Source organism: Lipotes vexillifer, unplaced genomic scaffold (genome assembly GCF_000442215.2).
Source record: "Lipotes vexillifer unplaced genomic scaffold, Lipotes_vexillifer_v1.1 scaffold427, whole genome shotgun sequence".
NCBI lineage: Eukaryota > Metazoa > Chordata > Mammalia > Artiodactyla > Lipotidae > Lipotes > Lipotes vexillifer.
In genome coordinates this window covers 177,814-192,686 of record NW_006790467.1, presented here as the reverse complement: position 1 = coordinate 192,686, position 14,873 = coordinate 177,814, and the positions used below count along the sequence as shown (strand labels likewise).

Genomic DNA, 14,873 nt, shown 5'->3' with positions numbered 1-14,873 from the left:
AGTCTCTGTTTTCCCCAGTCCTGTCGAAGTCCTGCAATCAAATCCCACTAGCCTTCAAAGTCTGATTCTCTAGGAATTCCTCCTCCCCTTGCCAGATTCCCAGGTTGGGAAGCCTCACGTGGGTCTCAGAACCTTCACTCCAGTGGATGGACTTCTGTGGTATAAGTGTTCTCCAGTCTGTGAATCACCCAGCAGGTATGGGATTTGATTTTACTGCGGTTGCGCCCCTCCTACCATCTCATTGTGGCTTCTCCTTTGTCTTTGGATGTGGGGTATCTTTTTTGGTGAGTTCCAGTGTCCTCCTGTCGATGACTGTCCAGCAGCTACTTGTGATTCTGGCATTCTTGCAAGAGGGAGTGAGAGCACGCCCTTCTTCTCCACCATTTTGGTTCCTGCCTCTCTAAGCTCTTGTATTTCCTGGTCTAAGGGATAACTTCATAAGCATCTGCCTCTATAGATACACTAAACTGAGCTAGTCTTCCTTCCACATCTCACATCTATTCTTCCTCAAGTGTTCCTTCTTGGTAAATGATTCCTATCCCACCAGTTGTTTAAATCAGTCTTTCCTATAATTTTACCATGATTTTTCTTACTACTTCTCACATTCAACATCTTATCAGTGAACATAATCCATTGGTTCTACTTTCCCATAATCTCTGCGTATGTCTCATCTATCATACAAGTCCACATCACCATCATTTCTCACCAGTCTTCTAAGTAATCTTGCTGCCTTCATTCTTGCGTCAGTATATATTTTTTTTTCCTACAGCAGCCAGTGATCTTCTTAAAATAGAAACCTGGTAATGTCATTACTAGGTTTAAAATACTTCATTGGTTTCCCTTTTAGCCATTAGGACAATAAACTCCTGAACAATAAACTTCCTTCTTATGCTGGCCTCTGCTTAACTTTGTCATCCTCTCTGACCAGCTCTCTCTCCTGTTGCACAACATTCTCTGTTGTTTCTGTGACCTTGCACCTGTGTTTCTTCTACCTGGGAAACTCTTATTCTTCAGGTCTGGAATTACATGTCATATCTTCTGAGAAAAACTTTCCCTGATTCCTTCAAAGCAAGATCAGTTGTCCCTTCTGTTTCTCACTGCATTTGTTCCAAAGTCATTGTTGCTTGTTATGTGCAATTTGATGATTGCTCTGTTTAACTGTTGGTATTCCCTCACAGATAGTAAGCACCATGTAGGCAGAAAAAATTTCATCACAACATCCCCTAATCTTCCATAATTCAGGGCATAGAATAAATGATTAGGAGATATTTGATAAATGAAAATATAAATGTAAGTGATTACATGAAGAATAGAGATTGCTCAATAGAGCAACATTCTGTAGATTATTGGATTGAGAGCAAATAGAGAGAGGCCTTATATATATATAATGGAAGGGAAATAATTCTTCCACAGAAAGGAAGAAAAGAACAATTGGGGGGGGTGTGAAGGAAGCAAAAGCAGGGAGTTCTTACTGAATGGCCTTGGTCTCAGCAGTATAACAAATTAGAAAGTCCATCTTTGGTGGGTAGATTGAGAGATGGCACGTTAGTTGTTCTGAAGACAATGAGAATGATTTTAAACAGTAGCTGATAAGAAGTCTAAGGTGAGCCACTAAAAGTAAATAAAATAATTACTTAGCAACACTAGAATTCTTGTTTAGGATAAATAACTTGAATTTATAGCAAATCCATTTACTACAATTATATGGTTTTCTTCATCTTGGCTTAGGTATGGGGGCAAAGGAAAAAAAAGTTCTGGGATTTCAAAGGCAGGTAAGTGGAGGTTTAGGAGGCCAAGAGGTTCTAGGGTGATAGGGAAGACAATTAGAATGACTGGTTACAATGTTCATGTGATAAAGAGGGGAATTCACCAGAGTGGGGGGTAATAGACTGAGAGAATAAGAGGGGCAAGGAAGGGAGAGGCAAACTTTGAAGCATAAGTAGAAAATGAACAGTGAGCAGAGATTTTGGCCAAAAAAATTTTCTTTCGAAAGTTGAAATATTAGAAGAATGGCTTCTTTTAAATTTTTGGAAGAGATCAACTAAAGACCTAATTTATTTTGAAATTAGAGTGAATGTTTTTTCAAGTATAAGATATAACCTAAATTTCTTGAAGACAATTAACATTGTTTTTCTTTGATAGTCTCTTACTATTTTGATACATTTGGCTTTTGTTTTCTATGCCTAATGGTATTTTTTGTCTGTATCTGAAGCTATGTCAAACTGTTAATTCACTTACCAAATCCTCTGTGCCTGTAATATCAGATACTAAAGGAGAGACTAGAATTGAAGACCCTTTAAACAGTTAATGTACGTGATAACTTGTTTGAATTATTTCCTACTAGAGTCCACATTTGTAAGATGATAATTATCTTCACATATTTTAGAGATGGAAGCATGATGCTTGATAACTCCTTTTTTCATGCCCAAATACTAACTTAAGAGAATATCTATAAGTATAAAATATTGTTTGCTTTGTTGTCATTTGTGTGTTTCTAACATCACTTTTGCTAGATTGTAGCTTTCTGAAAACAAGGGATATATATTATTCATTTTGTTTTCTACATAGTGCCTTGCATGTATTTGTGATCAAATAAAAGGTAGTTGGATTTAATTACTTGAAATCCTTTAAGTTATTCAAGTGTTTATATGAACAACTTCCTTAATATGGGAGGTAGTATTAAACTGACTTCTCCATTTTTTCATCATTAAAGCAGAAGAAAGTATGATTTTTCACTTTAATTCTGCAGCCGGATTATAATGAGATCTTATAATGAGAACTTAACATGTGATTGAGGCTTCCTTTTAGCATCATAACAACATAGTATGTTTGTTAATATTTTACAAAGTTGTTTCACATGTACTATTTAAGTTTAAAATACTTGTTTGTATGTGAACTGTTTATGACACAAGGTGAATTGAACTTAACATGAAATAAATCCAATTTGAAAATTAGGCCACTGAGATCTGAGAGGTAAGAGTCTTGCTAAAATGTCACAAAAGTTGGAAGTGATTGAACTGAGCTCTCTCACGTGTAGGTCTGTGTTATACATCTGCATGCACATGCATGCACACATACATGCACACATACATGCACATGCTGAATTTCTGAAGCTAGAAATCTGACTTCATCAGTGGGGTGGTAATTATTGGGTTTGTAACAATTCGTACTATTGTCACATTAATCCACTCACCATTCTTCAGGAGACAAAAAACATGTATACAGATATGTTTATGAATATGATTAAGTAGAAATTTATGAAGAAAAACCACCTTTGCAACATTTATTAAAGTTGAAGTAATATATTAAAAATTCTAGTCCAGATTCCAAATTTTGAGGTTTTATTCTCCTTCCCTTATTCCACTGGCACACTGAACTTTAAATATGAATAGGTAATATTTCATATGTTTCGCATTACTTACAGGGTCTGTATAATTTGCCTGAAAAAGATAGTGGAGTATAGCCCTGTGAAATATACTAAGTACATGGTCCCAGAGCAAATGCTAAAGGAAAGTTACAAGTGTAGTACACATGACAACATGATTATTCACAGGTGAAAAGCTTAGGACTAAATAAGATGGATAAAGCTGGTTTCAATATTCTGATCCCTTTCCTGGTATCTTAAGTATGGTGCTGACCTAGGTGTGTATATTTCATTGTTAACTTGATAGCATAATACACCATGGGAGCAAAAGTAGGTTATTGTGAGAACTTAAATACCTGCAAGATCCTAAGTGCTTTCAGTGAAACAAACTCAGCTTCTTAGTATGTTAACATTGTTAAAGCTGTGAAGCAATTACATTTTGTTAAATAGTTTATATGAGCCCACAGCCATATCAAGCCAGGTACTTATAGAAGTATGTTTTGAAGTGGGACTCTAGACATCACAGATACACCTTCTGCATAATCTAGGCAGTCTTGTTTTTTCCTTTTCTCTTTCCTTGTCTTCTTGCACAGATATTCATTGAATGCCCAGTGCTTTAAGCTCTAGGATCATAGCGTCAAACAAAACACGCCAAGTCCCTGTTCTCCTCGAGCTGATATTCATTGGGATGGAGAGGGAGACAGACAATAAGCAAATGAAGATTAAAGAGAGACAAAGAAACAGGGAGATGTAGCATAGCAGATGTTTCATAATGTTAGGAAGAAAAATAATGCATGTGAGTAGGAGTAAGACTTTCAGCACTTTAAATTAGGGTAGTCAACAAAGATGTCTTTAATAACATAATATTTTGAACAAAGACCTGAGTAAAAATAAGAATCCTGGGCTCCCCTGGTGGCGCAGTGGTTGGGAGTCTACCTGCCGATGCAGGGGACACGGGTTCATGCCCCGGTCTGGGAAGATCCCACATGCCGCGGAGCGGCTAGGCCCGTGAGCCATGGCCGCTGAGCCTGCGCGTCCGGAGCCTGTGCTCCGCAATGGAAGAGGCCACAACAGTGAGAGGCCCGCGTACTGCAATAAAAATTAAGAAAAATAAGAATCCTGTCTTTAGAATATATGAGGGCAGAGAGTTACACAGTGAGGAAAAATCTGAGGCGGTGCTGAGAGTGCTTGACCTGTTTGAGAACCAGGAAGGGGTTTGGTATGTCTGGCTAAGAGTAAGTTAGGGAAGGGAAGGGTAGGAAGAAGAAAAGTCATGTGCGGTAGCAGGGACCAGATGGTAAATGACTTCTGGTCACTGGAAGGAGTTTGCATTTTATTGTGTGTGATTTGAAAAGATATAGGAGGGTTTAGATATGTCTGAAGTGACATATCAGAGGTATACACTGGTGTGTGGAGACTCAGAGAACTCAAGGGTAACTCCACGGTTTGGGGCTTGAGTACCTCGTAAATGACAATGCCATTTAATGAGATGGGGTACAACTTGAGAAAATTTCTTTTGTTTTATATGAATCTCATCTCTCCCCTCCCACCTAGTTTTTACTCAAAAGTGGAATAGACCAATTGGTAGTTTGATTTAAATTATTTTATGCTTGAAAGAAAGAATAACAATAGTGATGACAATAAGTAATATTTGATAGCCCTTACACTTTGCAAAATGTTTTAATATCCAGTGATGCATCTGCACTATATGGTCACATGGAGGATTTCTGCACCTACTCCTAAATTTACGGAAAAAAATAATTTTTGAGACATAAGGTGATGTGTAACATACTTTAAAATACATAAAGAATGGTTCACATCTACTGATAGTGAACTAAAGAGAGATTAGGTCTTGAAATATGTCACATAGGGGTTAAGAGAAAATTGAAAATGGACTGTAATGAATGGTCTTATTTATCCAACTGTGAACTAATATATATGCTGTAATTTGTCTCTCAGATCCAAGGTTCATTAGTGCCCACCTCATCCCAGAAAGTGACAACCCTGAAGATGACAAAGTGTATTTTTTCTTCCGTGAAAATGCGATAGATGGAGAACACACTGGAAAAGCCACTCACGCTAGAATAGGTCAGATATGCAAGGTGAGGTAAATATAAAAATGAGGAGGGTATCATTGTCCAATCACAGTTTTTTCCTCTTCCACCTTTGTACAAATATAATGAAAAATATGGCTAAAAAGCTTGACTGATCACTATAAATATTTAAATAGCAAAAAAAGATTGAAAACATATTATAGTTGCTTATGAATAACTTCATAGTCAAACATAGAGGTACAGGTTGTGAGGTGTTATTTCACAATTACATTAAATAATATTAGTTTGAAATTCTGGAGAAATAATTTTTTTTCATATTACCTGGAAAAATATAACTTTTGTATTCTCAGACCTAGCATAGGTTCCTACAATGTATAAGTTTTCAATGAATATTTTTTGTTGGAAATAACTCAAGTTTGAATATAAAAGAGACGTGTTAAAGCTTGTTCTTATGAATTGATTATAGCATCCTATGTACACATATGTGCACACACACATAATTTTGAAGCTCTGAACTTTCATATACTGTGTGGCACAAATTCAGATGTGATATGTATTATAACGTTAGATATATAGAATAAAAAATTGGTCAGTAAATACTTATGGATTAATTAGTATCAGTGTGAAAATATGATAACAATACTGTTCTTATCCTCTATACTGTATAGTACAGTATATGTGAAATATGAATGAAGCTGTTATTATATATTAAAGCACCTTTCATCTCAAAAAAAATCACAAGGCCAAATCCAGTTACTGTCTTAAAATGAAATTATTTCTTTTTAAAAAAAAAATCATGAAATTTTAAAAATCCCTGTCTTGGGGGCAGGGGTATCCTCTTTCCTATCCCAATCATCTAATTATTTATCTTTAGTATATTAAATTACTGGAAAATTAAAAGTTTTAGTGCTCTGGAAACATGCAAATGATATATGCAATATATGAGAATCGTTTCTCCACAAAATATAAGGTATATTTAAAAGCAGTACTTACAAGGGTTAAAAAAATCTTTATACTAAATAAAATCGTATAAACAAAATATAAATCAGTGTTATATTTTTGAAGAAAAAGTTATTTTCCTTCAAACATATGCACATAAATATTATTTTATAAGACTATAAGTTACTGGTGAATCCATACCATCATAATAGAATTTATTGCTACATCAGGTTACAGTTAAGTTTCATTTTCAGTGAGAAGATAGTTTTTCAAAATTTTTCTCTAGAATGAGTTTTCTTTATTAAGATTTAGGCAGATGTTTTTTCAACATGCTGTTTGAAAGTCAGCATTGCGTCAACTGAGCTTATAAAAATATTTGATGCTAGCATGCTTTTGGTTTGTAGTGTATTTTCAGTATGAGTTATAAGGCATGCAGTTATTCTTTCATTCAGTAAATACTCATTAAGTGCCTACTATGTGCCAATGTGCTTACCTCTGTGAAGCAGCCCACTTAGGTGAGTAAAATCTTAAGGAAAACTTACATAAGAAAGAGAGGCTAGAAGCAAACCAAAAGAAACACAAGAGTAATATCGTTCATTGCCAAGTGGTAACAGAATGGAAAAAGTACAGTGACTTTTTAATGCTAAGGCATATTTATTATAAGTCATTCCTTGAACAAGGTTGGAGTGATTAGATTTCACCAAAAATATAATAAGAAAGCATAGTTACTTGTATCTAGTCATTTAAAATTCATTTCTCAATTTGAAAAATGAGGAATTGTGATTTGTATCTGTCTCAAGATATGAGAAGATAAGATATTTGAAATTATCATTTGCATGCACAATTTCTAAAACCATTATTCTTTCCTTTCAGAATGACTTCGGGGGCCACAGAAGTCTGGTGAATAAATGGACAACATTCCTCAAAGCTCGTCTCATTTGTTCAGTGCCAGGTCCAAATGGCATTGACACTCATTTTGATGAATTGCGTAAGTAGCTGATGATGTCACATAGAGAATATTCAAACCTTGCCATTACCTTCAAAAATGCAACTTTCTCCAATTTTGTTTTAAAACAGAGGATGTATTCCTAATGAATTCTAAAGATCCTAAAAATCCAATTGTATATGGAGTGTTTACAACTTCCAGGTAAATAACACTTTGCTCTCTTATTATCATAGAAAATTCATGTCCTTTAGATGCTTTCCAAGTGTCCATAATTTGTGAAAATATTTTTGAAAGAACAGCGTCGGCTAAACCTTTGAGCTCTTGTGCATTCTTGGGTGCCTGAAATAAGTCATGACCTAAATCATTTTTTACATAAATTTTAGCAGAGAATTCACTACTATAAATTTAATGATGAAAAATGTATGTCATGCCCTATGTATAGCTTTGACTTTAAAAATTTGAGTGAAATGTAAAATATTATAAACATAGAACTCTGAGTTTTGTTAAAAGTTTGTAGTGATATAAACTAAGGGTGAAAAATCTTTTTCCCTCCCCTCTCCTCCCCGCTCTTCCTCTCTCACCCTCCCTCTCTCCTCCTTCTTCCCCCTCTCCCCCACTCCTCCTTTCGTCATTCCCCATATGCCTCAAAGCTCTTGCTGTCAATCAAACAGTAATTATTTCCTGACTATTACATGCAGCATAAAGTTTACATTACCTGGAATTGCTAAAAGAAACATATATTTAAATGCATATAAAGAGGGATATGCATTTGGATATGTATAAATGTTTAATAAAAGAAAAATAATTTAAAATCAAAAGTCAGGAAAAGTGCTACAAGGGACTGTGATAGCATAAAGAAAGATTAACTACAATGTCCAAACACTGATTTTTTTCTGTAAATATTAAAGCCATTACAAATTGATTGGACAATTTTGCTTAATTTTTTAAATAAATAACATGTAAAAATTAGGAAAACTATATTAGTAAAACCAGATGCAATTTCCCATACCTAAATATTTCTCCCCTTTGGTATAAAAACAGAATGACCACTAAAGAATGTGGGAGGCTTGGGCTTCCCTGGTGGCGCAGTGGTTGAGAGTCCGCCTGCCGATGCAGGGGGACACGATGCAGGGGACACAGGTTCGTGTCCCAGTCCGGGAAGATCCCACATGCCGCAGAGTGGCTGGGCCCGTGAGCCGTGGCCGCTGAGCCTGCGCGTCCGGAGCCTGTGCTCCACAACGGGAGAGGCCACGGCACTGAGAGGCCTGCGTACCGCACACACACACACACACACAAAACAAAAAAAGTGGGAGGCTCAAATTAAACAAATATTAATCCATTTCTTCTGCTTCCTCATTGCTTAGTACAGTAGTTTTCAGTCTTATGCTTGTGTCAGAATCGCCCAAAGAGCCTGTTAAAATACAGATGCTAGGCCCCGCCGTCAGAGTCTCTGATTCAGTAGGAAGGGGTAGGGCCTAAGAACGCGTTTCTAACAAATTCCCTGGTGATGCCTATGCTGTTGGTTTAGGAACCACACTTTGAGAATCACTGGCTTAGTGGGTAAAATAATTTCACCTGTCTGCTTCGGCGAGATTGATGTCATATATGAGTTAGTCTTAACAGCTGTAAATCCTAAAAAGATCTTTCCATGATGATGGATTCCATCAATAGATAAGCAAAGTGTATAACAATGAAAAAGGGACACATAAACATTACAAACTACTATGATGTATCAAATATGCATTAATTTGCTACTTATTCCATTATGAAAATATTGTTGTTAAATTCTGTAAGTATTTACTGAAATTTACTGTATGTCAAGTACCATGCGATATGTAATTTATGTTACAGAAAAGAAGCCAAGCATGGTTCCTTCCCTCATGAAGCTTGCACTCTACCAGACATTGTCTAGATGCAGCAGTTTTCAATAATAAACTCTTATTACACGTTTTTCATTTGGTCTAATTTTTATGTAATTTTCTGTGGGTAGAGATTGAATAAAAGGTATGCATTCCATATTTTTAATGTGCACAACTGTTTTATATCTTTGTATAAATAAATCCCTCAAGCTGTATTTATATAAGCAAAATAAAATGGGAAATTGTGGCAGCTCATGGTAAACTTCCAATTTGCTTCAATTACCTGACTTTTTTTGTCGAACAAAATGTTGAGGATAATTGCTATAATACTCCACTTTTGCTAGGGTGTAATAGCTAGTAACTTAAAATGATTTTCTGTGTTGGAGAGAGATGATTTTAAATGCCTTCACACAAATGGAGCTCTGTTACTTGATCAAATACTTTTGTTGGTTTGGGAGTTAAAAATTATAATATAACACATTGACTATTCATCTTCTGCACCAGTTTCAGTTTATAAAATGTGTTCTTAAACATTCTTTCTTGTCTAAACATTTCCTGGTTTCAGCAATGATGCTTAAGTCTTAACATAATGCCATAAGTTTATATTTTTATTTTATCTGATATCAGAATTAATCATTACCTTTTAGATTTTGTATATATGTTTTCCCTATCAATGTTTACATATGATATGAATGTATATTTTATATCGTACATTGTCTATTTATGAAATGAATATGTATATGTTCTATGAGTTCTAAAGATGTTTTCATCCATACCTTCGAATTTTGAGCAATCATAATTTTGCTTTCTTGTGTATTATTAAAATATATATAAACATGTGACTTAAAAAATCCCAAACACTATTTGAGAATTTATGTTCAAGTATTGATAATTGCTATCTGAAATTTAAAAACTCAGTATAAATAGCTCTGTCGTTGTGTAAAGATGAAAGTCTCTTTTTGTTCTGTCTGTCTTTTTTAGTAACATCTTCAAGGGGTCAGCCGTGTGCATGTATAGCATGAGTGATGTGAGAAGGGTGTTCCTGGGTCCATATGCTCACAGGGATGGTCCCAACTACCAGTGGGTGCCTTATCAAGGAAGAGTCCCCTACCCACGACCAGGAACTGTAAGTGGCTTAGGTGTTTAAGATAGGAAATGAATAAATTTATGCTGAAGGTTAAAAAAAAAGCAGCTACATACATATTAAATATAGATAATGTAAAAGAAAAATTCCAAGACTATAAATGAAAGAAAGGCAAGGATTTTTCTCTGATGACCATGAAATTCCACATTTAAAGACATGTTCTTCACAGGCATCAATGCTTAAGTTCAACACTTACCAGTGGTTAATACCAATAATTTATGAGAAATAGAAACTGAGCAGGTAGCCTTATTTATCTTCTTTTCTGAAAGAGATACAGTAAAAATGGCTTTCACGGAGAGTTGAAACAATTAGGATACACATAGACTTGCTCTCTCTGATTGTGGCAAAGCCTCAAGAATTGCACATTAAATAGGAGGAAACAAATTTAAATCAATATTATCTTCCTATGGAAGTGGGACACATCTCTCAAATAGGTAAAGAAGATATGCAATGAAGAAACAAACAGAAACCTCATGGAAAGGGCCTAGGTGTTTTAATAGATGCTATCTACTATCGCTGACCTCTCTCCTTCCAGCAGTGTTGTGCACATTCAGGCTTATAAAAAGGTGGACAGAGCTCAAAATAAAATCAGCTTTAAGTCTGCAATTTAAAGTAGGAAGAGGGCTTCCCTGGTGGCGCAGTGGTTGAGAGTCCGCCTGCCGATGCAGGGAACGCAGGTTCATTCCCCCGTCCAGGAAGATCCCACATGCCGCGGAGCAGCTGGGCCCGTGAGCCATGGCCGCTGAGCCTGCGCGTCCGGAGCCTGTGCCCCGCAACGGGAGAGGCCACAGCAGTGAGAGGCCGACGTAACACACACAAAAATAAATAAATAAATAAATAAATAAATAAAGTAGGGAGAAAAAAAGAAAAGACTGATACAGTAGAAAGTGAGTGAATATGACAGCAGATGTTCTAGAATATGTGGATGGAACCATCCAGTGCAACACTTACTAACCCTAAGAATTTTTTTTTAACATCTTTTTTGAAGTATAATTGCTTTACAATGGTGTGTTAGCATACAGCATTTGTTTTTCTCTTTCTGACTTACTTTACTCTGTGTGACAGACTCTACGTCTGTCCACCTCACTACAAATAACTCAATTTCTTTTTATGGCTGAGTAATATTCCATTGTATATATGTGCCACATCTTGTTTATCCATTCATCTGTCGATGGACACTTAGGTTGCTTCCATGTCCTGGCTATTGTAAATAGAGCTGCAATGAACATTGTGGTACATGACTCTTTTTGAATTATGGTTTTCTCAGAGTATATGCCCAGTAGTGGGATTGCTGGGCCCCATGGTAGTTCTATTTGTAGTTTTTTAAGGAACCTCCATACTGTTCTCCATAGTGGCTGTATCAATTTACATTCCCACCAGCAGTGCAGGAGGGTTCCCTTTTCTCCACACACTCTCCAGCATTTATTGTTTGTAGATTTTTTGATGATGGCCATTCTGACTGGTGTGAGGTGATACCTCATTGTAGTTTTGATTTGCATTTCTCTAATGCTTAATGATGTTGAGCATCCTTTCATGTGTTTGTTGGCAATCTGTATATCTTAGTTGGAGAAATGTCTATTTAGGTCTTCTGCCCATTTTTGGATTGGGTTGTTTTTTTTTTTGATATTGAGCTGCATGAGCTGCTTTTAAATTTTGGAGATTAACCCTTTGTCCATTGCTTCATTTGCAAATATTTTCTCCCATTCTGAGTGTTGTCTTTTTGTGTTGGTTATGGTTTCCTTTGCTGTACAAAAGCTTTTAAGTTTCATTAGGTCCCGTTTGTTTATTTTCGTTATTTCCATTTCTCTAGAAGGTGATAACCCTAAGAATCTTTAAGGAAATAATTTCATATGATGAAAAAACTTGTTCTTTAAGTTTAACCATTATTTTAATTTCATGTCAGTTTTTTTGTTAAATTCAAGTAAATGATGTTTTTAGATGAGTTTATTAGGCATAGGATGTTTTTAATCTTCTTTATTTTCTGTAAATTTTTTGCTAAACTTATTTATGAGCATTTCATAAAGATTACTTCTAGCTGATGGAGCTTGTAGGTAAAAAACCTAAATAGGCTTTCAGAAGGAAAAATGAACAAGGTAGACTATCCATTGATTATAAGAAGCCCGTTTTAACAGATTTATGCATACATACATATTTATATGTATGTGTGTGTGTGTGTGTGTGTGTGTGTGTGTGTGTATATAGATATATATATATATAGATATATATAATAGTATATACAGTAGCCCAATAATTGTTCCCATTTCACAGATGAAGACTCTGAGGCAAAGAGAGGAGCCAAGATTGATTCCAGGCAGTTTGATTCTAGAGCCTGAATTCTCACCCACTGTTCATAGAGAGTTGTTATGACATGGTCCATTAAGTCAGCAGTGTGAACCAAGTGCTGGAGGCAGAAGACAGAAAGCACTGCCTAAGCTAGGAATTAGGGAGGGGCTGCCAAGAGGAGGCAACACCTTGCTCCATGAATAAAATTCCCTTAGATCAATCCATTAATCCCAAAAGGGGGCAGCTGAGAATATGTCATTCCATAACACTACTGGAGAAAAACATATTAAGAGGCCTTCAAGCAGTGTGTCAATAGAAGGGCATTTTCTTTATTTTTAAAGAAAAACCTACAGCTTAAGTAATACTAAATACAAAAATAAAAGTAAGGCAAGAAAGTGAGACAAATAGATAAAAATCTAAAATAAGTCTTTATTTTCAATCATTTCTAAATTTTTTCAAGTAGTTTTTAAATGGTAGAAAAGCAAATAAATTAATGTTACAAAATATGTCTTATCATTTCTTCTAGGAGTTTATACAGCTATTTGATATTTCTATAACATTAAATAATTTTTTAATTTACTTAAATAAAAAGTAATTCCCTAAATCCCTTAACTGTTATATTAGTGTATTATTGTGTGTATATCTGTATACTACATACATATATATTCATAAAGAGATACTCGTCCCATTTCAAAATAGCTTTATTTCATTTCTCATGAATTATTAATGATCTGTGTTAAGGTAATGGCAGAGACAGTTGATTTCTCCTTCTAAGCCTCTTGTTAGATCAAGAACCACTCAACTACATTTCAGCTCTCAAACTCTTACATTAAATGGCAGAAATTAGTTCAGTGTAAGACAAAAAGTAAGAGAGTGGAGATACTGTACTCTGAATGCTTGCACCACATAATTAAATGCAGTGAAAAGAGACAATACAATCTGAATTTTCTTGTTTTTGTTTTATTGCCTTAAGTGGAGCATTTAAATCCAGAGGTGATATTATGACAGTGTACAGCACAGCATCCTGTCTGGCTCTCCCTATGGCCATCATCTGTTCTGCTTGGTCCATTCTGATTGGTCAGTTTCTGTGCCATGCAAGTTTTTAAACACCTTGAATAACACATCTCCTTATCCCTAGAATTACTGTAATTATTAAAGAAATAATACTTTTAGTCCTTTTTATGGTACTTTTTCAGGGTTATGTTAAAAATAAAGCAATAAAGAATAGTTTATATTGTCTTTTAGTTTGAAGAGAGCATTTATATTTTAGCATAATACCATAGGGAAAAATGAAATGCATTCAAGAAAATTTTTGATTTTCTCTAATCTAATGATTAATAGCATTTAGTTATAACATATTCCACTCATTATTTCAAATACTTCATTTAAACATAAAGTATATGGTGTTGTCACTAATAGAGGCATCAGACTTCTCCTGTACACTGAATTCATTAGATGCATTTGCAGTTTTTGGTAAGAAATGATGACATCCCATCGAGACTTAAAATATGTTTAGAAAATGTATATTATATATTGCATCTACTAATTTAAGTAAAATTATTATTTTTTTAGTTTAACAGTTACTTTAAAAATTACAGATTTAGATTCCTGGTTCATTGAGGCCATATATTATATAAATTATAATCCTATTCATTATATTTTAATCAAAAGATAATATTTTCTTTATCTTAATAGTGTCCCAGTAAAACATTTGGTGGATTTGAGTCTACAAAAGACCTTCCTGATGATGTTATAACATTTGCCAGAAGTCATCCAGCCATGTACAATCCAGTGTTTCCTATTAATAACCGGCCGATAATGATCAAAACAGATGTAAATTACCAGTTTACACAAATTGTAGTAGATCGAGTGGATGCAGAAGATGGCCAGTATGATGTCATGTTTATTGGAACAGGTAAATGTTTTAACTTCAGCTCTAAATGTTCTTCCAGAACATTGCATCTAACTAATTAAGTATACTAAGAACTAAAGGAAGACTTTTTAGTCACTCTCAAGATATAGTTAACCTCTAATAAATGACTAAAAAACCTGAACATTCTCCCATTCCAATGTGTTATTTTTTCAGGCAAGTTGACATATATTTATTAATTTAAATTAAATTTCCTTTTCAGTCAAAAGTTGATAAATGTAATCAGGTAAAGCTATTGATCAGGTGAACAATCAGTGTCTATAATTGAATCATAACTCTTTTCTGAACAGTGGCTTTTCAGGACAAAAATGTATTGCTCAAATCCCAAGACAGTCAATAAAAGTTCTAGATATA

The 14,873-nt window shown here is 34.9% G+C and overlaps 1 protein-coding gene across 1 annotated transcript in view; it reads left to right on the top strand.

The window, feature by feature from the left end:
* Positions 1-14,873, top strand: part of SEMA3A (semaphorin 3A) — a 231,644-nt gene that overhangs the window by 176,909 nt on the left and 39,862 nt on the right. The window contains exons 7-11 of the mRNA XM_007463740.1: positions 5,324-5,466; positions 7,231-7,345; positions 7,435-7,504; positions 10,144-10,288; positions 14,285-14,504. Of these exons, the coding sequence (XP_007463802.1) occupies positions 5,324-5,466; positions 7,231-7,345; positions 7,435-7,504; positions 10,144-10,288; positions 14,285-14,504 (693 nt within the window). The remainder of the gene's footprint in view (positions 1-5,323; positions 5,467-7,230; positions 7,346-7,434; positions 7,505-10,143; positions 10,289-14,284; positions 14,505-14,873) is intronic.